Source organism: Canis lupus, chromosome 9, assembly GCF_011100685.1.
Source record: "Canis lupus familiaris isolate Mischka breed German Shepherd chromosome 9, alternate assembly UU_Cfam_GSD_1.0, whole genome shotgun sequence".
NCBI classification, from domain to species: Eukaryota; Metazoa; Chordata; class Mammalia; order Carnivora; family Canidae; genus Canis; species Canis lupus.
The window spans coordinates 31,761,939-31,770,147 of NC_049230.1; the positions used below are offsets into that span (position 1 = coordinate 31,761,939).

The following is an 8,209-nucleotide window of genomic DNA, read 5'->3' on the forward strand; positions in this document are numbered from 1 at the left end:
AGGGGAGAGGAAGGAGATTGCATGCTCTCTCGCTGGCATGCTGGAGTTCAGGCCATTTCCTCTGGCTTGTCACCAATAGAACCAAGACATCAGTTGGCACAGCCTTAAAATAGCTCCTGGAAACTGTTATTAAATTATCCCCAACCACTTCCCCTTTAGTGGATGAAATGTCGTTCTGGTATACCCCACTGTGCCTGTGTCTCAGGGTTGGAGTTGAACAGGAGGGTTGGGGACAGTAGTGTGCCATAGAGAAGCAAGGAGCTATGGACTCTCAGAACTTGGACCATCAACTCGACATCCATCTTTTTTTTTTTTTTTTAAGATTTTATTTATTTATTCATGAGAATACACAGAGAGGAGAGAGAGAGAGGCAGAGACACAGGCAGAGGGAGAAGCAGGCTCCATGCAGGGAGCCCGACATGGGACTCGATCCCGGGTCTCCAGGATCAGGCCCTGGGCTGAAGGTGGCGCTAAACCACTGAGCCACCTGGGCTGACCTCGACATCCATCTTTGAGGAGGAGAAACTGAGGCCTCTGTCCCTCCCCTTTTTGATGGTGTATGGGAAGGAGGTTTATAAAGGAATTATTTGAAAAATCTAAGGGATAGGGTACCTAGCCGGCTCAATCAGTAGAGCTTGTGACTCTTGATCTCAGGATCATGAGTTTGAGCCCCACATTGGGTGTGGAACCTACTTGAAAAATCTAAGGAAGGGGCAGCTGGAGGGTTCAGTGATTGACTGTCTGCCTTTGGCTCAGGTCGTGATCCTGGGGTCCTGGGATCAAGTCCTACATCAGGCTTCCTGCGGGGAGCCTGCTTCTCCCTCTACCTATGTCTCCCTCTCTGTCTCTCTCTCTCAGTGTCTCTCATGAATAAATAAAATCTTTTTTTTTTTAAATAAATAAAATCTTAAGAAAAAAAGAAAAAGAAAAATCTAAGAAAAAACAAAAGAAAATTGAATAATAACAATAATAAAAAATGAGATGCCCCCCCCAAAAAAAATGGGATGCCACTCAAACAAAGCATCTGTTTGTTATATCTGTTGATAGATTTACTATTGGCTTCCCTCTTGGCTATTTTGTACTCCATTCCCAGTCTGGGATCCCTTGTACTCAGAGAATCCTTTAAAATGTTTAGAATCTTAAAAAGAAAAAAAAAAAAATGTTTAGAATCTTCCCTCTTCCTTGAACAGGCTAGGTCCTGGTAATAGAAGCACTGGCCTTTCTTTTTTTTTTTTTTTTTAAGATTTTATTTATTTATTCATGAGAGACAGAGAGAGGGTCTTATAAAGAAATCAAGGGTCTTGTAAAGAAATCAACGGGTGCCTGGGGGGCTTAGTAGGTTAAGCATCCAAGTCTTGATTTTGGCTCTAGGTCATGAGATTGAGTTGGACTCTGCTCAGCAGGGCATCCACTTGTTGATTCTCCTATCTCCCTCTGCCTTTCCCTCCCTCCCTCTCAAAAAAAAAAAAAAAAAAATCTTTAGAAAAAAAGAAAAAGCAAGCAAGCAGATCAGCTCCAATTGGAGTGGCACATTCTTTCCTAAATGCTAACTTCTTTAGACCCCTGCAACCTGATGAGCTTTTGTCCCATGCAGGGGTCATTGCACAGATGGGACCCTCCTTCAGGGGCATCATAGGCGGCTGGCACTCCTCTCAGGAGCAGGGTCTTGGTATGTCATCCCTGAACCCCTTTGAACTCAGAACCAGGAGTGCAAACTCAGATACTCTTTGGTTCTAGGTTCCTTCTGACCAAGGGGACATGGCTCTGAAGATGATGAGGATGGTGACTCAGCAAGAGTAGGATTGTCTGGAGGTGAAGTGCTTGGCCTTGGGGCCCAGGAGGCCGGAGTAAGGACCCTGAAGCTGTAGGAGGCACCATTCTCCCCACCGGCTTGTGGCTTGCACCTGGCTTGCAAGGCTTGCCTGGCCCATGATGGTTCCCGCCCACTTCTCCAGAAAACACTCGCTGCCTCTGTGCACCTGGAAATCATTTCTGCTTCTAAGAAACCTCAATCTTTTTTTAATGGATTTGTTTTCATCAAAATGAAGAGTTGAAATAGTTAACATTTTTGTATTACAAAAGTAAATTATGTAATTTATAGGACAAAAATGAGATACAGGTAAAATAAACACCCTCTTACTCCTTTCCCTGGGATAAGCTCTGTTATCAATTTAGCATCTACCCTTGCAAGTCTTTTTCTGCTTTATATGCATATATATTTTTTACAAAAATGAAATCATTACTGTATGTTGTTTTACTACCTGGTTCACATATCAATTTGCCCCAAACACCTCTTCATGTCAATAAATGTTCTTCTATAACGTTGTTAATAGCTGCTGAGCATTCCATTTTGTGGATGTACTGTCACTTAGTACCAAATGCACAACTGTTTCACAGAAGCAACATCTAGTTTGTCACTGCTATAAACAGTGCTCTGGTGATTCATCCTGACAGTTATATTTTTATACACATCCTTATTATTTTCTTACAGTAAATTCCTAAAGGCTTAATTGTTTAGTCAAAGAATTGTAACTTCTTTAAAATTAAAATGATGTCTTTAATTTTAAAATCAGGACTTTTAAGTTTTAATTTGCAGCTCGCAGTCTGAAGAAGGGGTGTAATGGCCTCTATGATGGCCCTGAAAGAAACACTATGTCATGTGGTTGTGGCACTGAGACATTGAAAACCAAACCCAGGGCAGCCCGGGTGGCTCAGTGGTTTGGTGCCGCCTTCGGCATGATCCTGGAGACCTGGGATCGAGTCCCATGTCGGGCTCCCTGCATGGAGCCTGCTTCTCCCTCTGCCTGTGTCTCTGCCTCTCACTCTCTCTCTCTGTGTCTCTCATGAATAAATAAATAAAATCTTTAAAAAAAGAAAAAGAAAACCAGGGGGATCCCTGGATGGCTCAGCGGTTTGGCGCCTGCCTTCGGCCTATGGCGTGATTCTGGAGTCCCGAGATCAAGTCCCACGTCGGGCTCCCTGCATGGAGCCTGCTTCTCCCTCTGCCTGTGTCTCTGCCTCTCTCTCTCTCTCTCTGTGCCTCTCATGAATTAAAAAAAAAAAAAAAAAAAATCTTGAAAAAGAAAACCAAACCCAGAGTCTTCCTGTGGAACCTGAGGAGAGTGTTAATAGAGGGTTATGCATCTGAAACTAATGATGTAACCTATATGTTGGTTAATTGAATTTATTTATTTATTTATTCATTCATTCATTCATTCATTCATTCATTTATTTATTAGAGCACAAAGGAAGTGGGAGAAGCAGATTCCCCACTTAGTGGAGAGCCTGATGTGGGACCTGATTCTGGGACCCTGGGATCATGACCTGAACCAAAGGCAGATGCTTAACCAACCGACTGAGCCACTCAGGTGGCCCTAATTGAATTTAAATTAAAAACAAACAAACAAACAGATTATACCTATATAGCCTGCCCCCTTGGAGCTGAGACTAAAGCAGGCCTCCTTGGGCAGGGGCAGCCCGCACTTACCCGTGGTTCGTTACTGGAGAGAAAGCACTCCTGTGTGCCCTTGGACAAGGACGAACATGACAGGCTTATTATGCTGGATCCTCCTGGACTCCACCAGTGCATATTATTCTGCTGCTTCTGCTGGGTATCCTTTACTGAAAGATTTACCTATGAATGTAACTACTTACTGAGTCCTGTGAGTCCTTCTAGCATTGAATTACAACACAGTTGAATTCCCAGCCTCACAGGGTCTCTTTCGTTAGAAGTTAGGGTATTAGGGGGCACCTGGCTGGCTCAGTTGGTATAGTATGTGGCTTTTGATCTCAGGGTCCTGAGTTTAAGCCCCAAGTTAGGTGTGGAGCCTACTTAAAAAAAAAAAAAAAAAAAAAAAAAAAGACCTTAGGGTAATAGTTGGGAAGGAATCTGAGTTTTAACATTAGGATAGTCACATGGGTAGATTGGAGTGAAGCTAGGGACCTCAAACCTTTTTTGCCACTAGAATCAACTCTTCCATCCCTGCCTAAGGAAGTTAATCTTCTCTTTCCCTAAGATCCTATAACCAATTACAAGATGCCCAAAGCCCTCTTCCGGCCACATTACATTCTTTCTCAACCCACACTCATGCCTTCATGGGAAATTCCCTATGATCAGTTCCCTTGGGGAGGAAGTCTGGGGTTTAGTTACAGATGGTTCTACATGGTGGGCATGCATCACCTGAGAGTGGACAGCTATAGCACTAAAGCCCTTTTCTGAGACAGCCCTGAAAGATGAGCAAGGGAAATCCCCCCAGTGGACAGAACTTGGAACATGTACCTGTTTGTTCATTCCTGGAAAGAGAGATGGTCAGAAGAAAGGGTCTGTACCAACTCATTCTTTTGGTTGAGTAGTTGGACTTAGAAGGAACACAACGGAAAAATCAAAAGGCCTGAGGAAGAGGTATGAGGATAGACCTTTATGGCAAAATATGAAGCTAATTTGTGTTCCATGTGAATCCTCGCCAAAGGGTAGAGGAAGATTTTAATAATCAGATGGGTAGGATGACCCATTCCGTAGACATCAGACAGCCTCCTTCCCCAGCAATTCCTGTGAACTCAAAGCCAACCAAAGTGGCCACAGTGACAGCAATGGAGGTCATGCATTAGCTCTTGGACATGGACTTGTGCTCACCAAGACTGGCCTGGCTACAGCTGCTGAGAGCCTAATCAGCAGAAGAGACAACACTGAGCCCCTGATATGTCACCGTTGCCCAGAAGGATCAGCCAGCTACCTGGTGTTAGGTTGATTACATTGGACCACTTTCACTATGAAAGAGGCAGCAAGTTGTTCTTATTGGAGTTGACACTTGCCCCGGACATAGACTTGCCTTCCCTGCCCACAGTTCTTCTGCCAAAACTGCCATCTGTGGCCTTAGAGAATGTGTCATCCACCATCATGGTATTCATAGCAGACGAAATGCAGAAGTGGGTTCGTGCTCTTGGCATTCATTGGTCTTACCATGTTTCCCCATCATCTTGAGGCAACTGCCTTGATGCATGGTTGAATGACTTTTTGAAGATTTAGTTACAGTACCAGCTAGGTGGTGATACCTTGCAGGGCTGAGGCAGTGTTCTTCAGTATGTGGTATATGCTCTAAATCAGCATCATGCTTCTCCCACACCCTGGATCCAGGAGTCCAGCAATCAAGGCATTAAAAATGAATGTCACTCCTCTCACTATCAGCCCTATTGACCCATTAGTCAAATTTTTGCTTTCCCTTCCTACAACTTTAGCCTCTGCTGGTCTAGAAGTCTTAGTTATAAAGGGAGAAATGCTTTCACCAGGAGATACAGCAAAGATTGCCTTGAAATGGAGCTTGAAGCTGCCATCTGGTATCTTTGGGCACTGAATAAACAGGCAAAGGACTGGTGGGTTGATTGATCCTAGCTATCAAAGGAAATTGGGTTGTTACTACACAGTAGGATAAGGAGGGAGAATGCAGGAGATCCTTTGCGGTACCTTATAGTACCCCCATGGCTTCTGATTAAAGTCAAAGGAAAACAGTAATAACCCAGTCTATACTGGTAATGGCCCACACCCTCCACAAAGCTTTGGGTCATTACACCAAGCGAAGGACTACAACCACCTGAGGTATGTGCTGAGGACAAAAGAAATATGAAATAAGTAATGAATGATTGTAGTTATAAATACTAGCTGTGACCTCATTACCTGGTATAGAATAAAGACTGTCATAGTTACAATTATTTCTTCCTTATTTGAGTGTGAATATATTTTAATAAATATTAGCCAAATTTTTAAAATCTCTTCTCCCAACCCTTTATTTTCTAATTTAAGATATGCTCATAGTAAATAGCTTTATATGTAAGTATTTAAATTATAAGATGTCAAAAAGAGAGTATGAACCAGCTCAGAAAAGAAAGCACATTATTCAAAGACATAAGGGACCCTGAGACTGTTCTGAGGAGAAGGTCAGTGTGGTTTTGGGTGCACAGGGAATATTGTGTCATGTGATGCAGAAGCGTGATTTTGTTGTTATCTCTATTTGGAGAATAAGTGTGGTTTAAGGCAGTGTGTACAGATGCCAAGACAAAAAGGGATGGAGTGTGGGATCTTTGTAGTGTTTCCACTTGCCCATGCCAAATTATATTTTCTAGAATTACCTTTCCTGCATGTTTCTGATTAGAATGGCCCACAAGACTAGAGATGCTCATGGAGATTTGGAGGATGGACATGAGACAGTGGCCAATTCAGCCCAGTCATGCTGTCATTTATCTGTCGGCTCAGCTCATTAGCAGCCGTGCTTGCAATGGCTCCACCTTCCCCTGGATCCTCCTGGAGCTTCTCTGCCTCTTGGGCCAGTTGAGCGTGCTTAGCTCTGTGATAAGGAAGGACCCAGCTGGCATGAGTTTCTGTCCCATGGACTGTCCTCCTGGACACCAACTTATGGGATTCAGATTGTTCTTGTTCTTTCTCTACTGTATGTCTCCTATCCCTTCCGACTGCTGGCCCTGTGTCCTTCAGTCTCCAGCAACACAATTCAAAGGCACCAGCTTTAAGGAGGCTGCCCACTCAGCTCCCACACCGCAGGAGTCAAATCCCCCCACCACACACAAATGCACAAACATGGATGTGCATGCACACAGTTCTGCTTCTCTGATTGAATGCTGACTGATACCATAAATTAGATTCAATTATTCTTTAATGGATTCAAAGGTCCCCACAACTGGAATCTGCATGTGCGATAATGCCTTTCTGTTCTGTACATGTGAGCACCAACTTAATCAGATGCAGAGCCCTGGGTCACATCTCTCCTTCACTGTTAGCTTCAACTGTTGCTGAGAAATTTGAAAACAACTTGATTTTGTTCATTTGCTTTTTCTTTACTTTTATAAACAGTTAATTTGGATACCTGGATGCTATACACCTTTTCGTTTAATCTTTTAGTTGGTAACTACAGATGGTACATTGATGGTTATAGTTTTTTTAAAGATTTTATTTATACATGAGAGACACACAGAGAGAGGCAGAGACATAGGCAGAGGGAGAAGCAGGCCCCCTTCAAGGAGCCCAAATGTAGGACTCAATCCCAGGACCCTGGGATCATGCCCCGAGCCAAAGGCAGATGCCCAACCACCGAGCCACCCAGGCATCTCTGGTGTTTATAGTTTTTAAGTAATTTTGCCTGATATTTAGTGAGTTTTGGAGGTTTTTTTTTTTTTTTTTTTTTTTTTTTTCAGAGAGAGAGAGAATGAGGAGGGGTGAGGGGCAGAGGGAGAGGGAGTGAGAGAATCTCAAGCAATCTTCGTGCTGAGTTCGGAGCCTGACAGGGGGCACGATCTCACAACCCTGAGATCATGACCTGAGCCAAAATCAAGAGTCAGACACTCAATCCACTGAGCCACCCAGGTGACCCTGTAGTGAGCATTTTGGTTTCTGGATTCAGATCTTCAGTTCAGCAATGCTTTCCACTGTTTATGTGAACATTGTTTCAACTTTTTTTTTCTTTAAAGATTTTATTTATTCATGAGAGACAGAGAGAGAGAGAGAGAGAGAAAGAGGCAGAGACACAGGCGGAGGGAGAAGCAGGCTCCATGCAGGGAGCCTGATATGGGACTCGATCCCCGGGTCTCCAGGATCACACCCTGGGCTGAAGACGGCGCTTAGCCCCTGAGCCACCCAGGCTACCCTATCGTTTCAACTTCTTGTTCCCACTTTTTGTCGTTTGGTTTTCATCCTGGGTACTTTTAACCAAGACTGCTGCCAGGTAGTAGCTAGCACTACTAGGGTGCTAATCATTTTGCAATGTATAAACCTGTCAAATCAATACATTGTACACCTGAAACTCACACAATATGTCAATTATATCTCAAAAAAAAATCTGGGAAAAACAAGACTACATCAATATTACTATAATTTTTGGTAAACTCTGAGTTAAATTTTTTTTGGTCAATATTTTTTTAAGTTTTATTTAAGTCACCCCTACCTACACCCAACATGCAGCTTGAACTCATGACCCTGTGATCAAGAGTCATGCACTCTTCTGACTGAACCAGGTGCCCCAAATTTGGTCAATTTTTGATGTTTCTAAAGCGTTTTTATTTTCTATAACTATCTTTTTCCTAATCTCCCCCAGTTACACCAGCTGCTGTTTCACCTTCTTATTGATGTCTTCTTGTTTGCCTCTTCATTTCCTAATTCCTGGACTTCATGTTTGCTCTAATCTCCTTGAGAGGGAGCAAAGTATTT

General features: G+C 43.2%; 1 protein-coding gene across 2 annotated transcripts in view; it reads left to right on the top strand.

Annotated features, from left to right (window-relative positions):
- The window catches only part of SCPEP1 (serine carboxypeptidase 1), a 33,198-nt gene extending 30,866 nt beyond the window's left edge, over window positions 1-2,332 (top strand). For both annotated transcript variants that reach the window (XM_038547825.1, XM_038547826.1), the window contains one exon: window positions 1,738-2,332. In XM_038547825.1, the coding sequence (XP_038403753.1) occupies window positions 1,738-1,800 (63 nt within the window). In that variant the 3' untranslated portion in view covers window positions 1,801-2,332. The remainder of the gene's footprint in view (window positions 1-1,737) is intronic.
- Window positions 2,333-8,209: the final 5,877 nt, after the last annotated feature.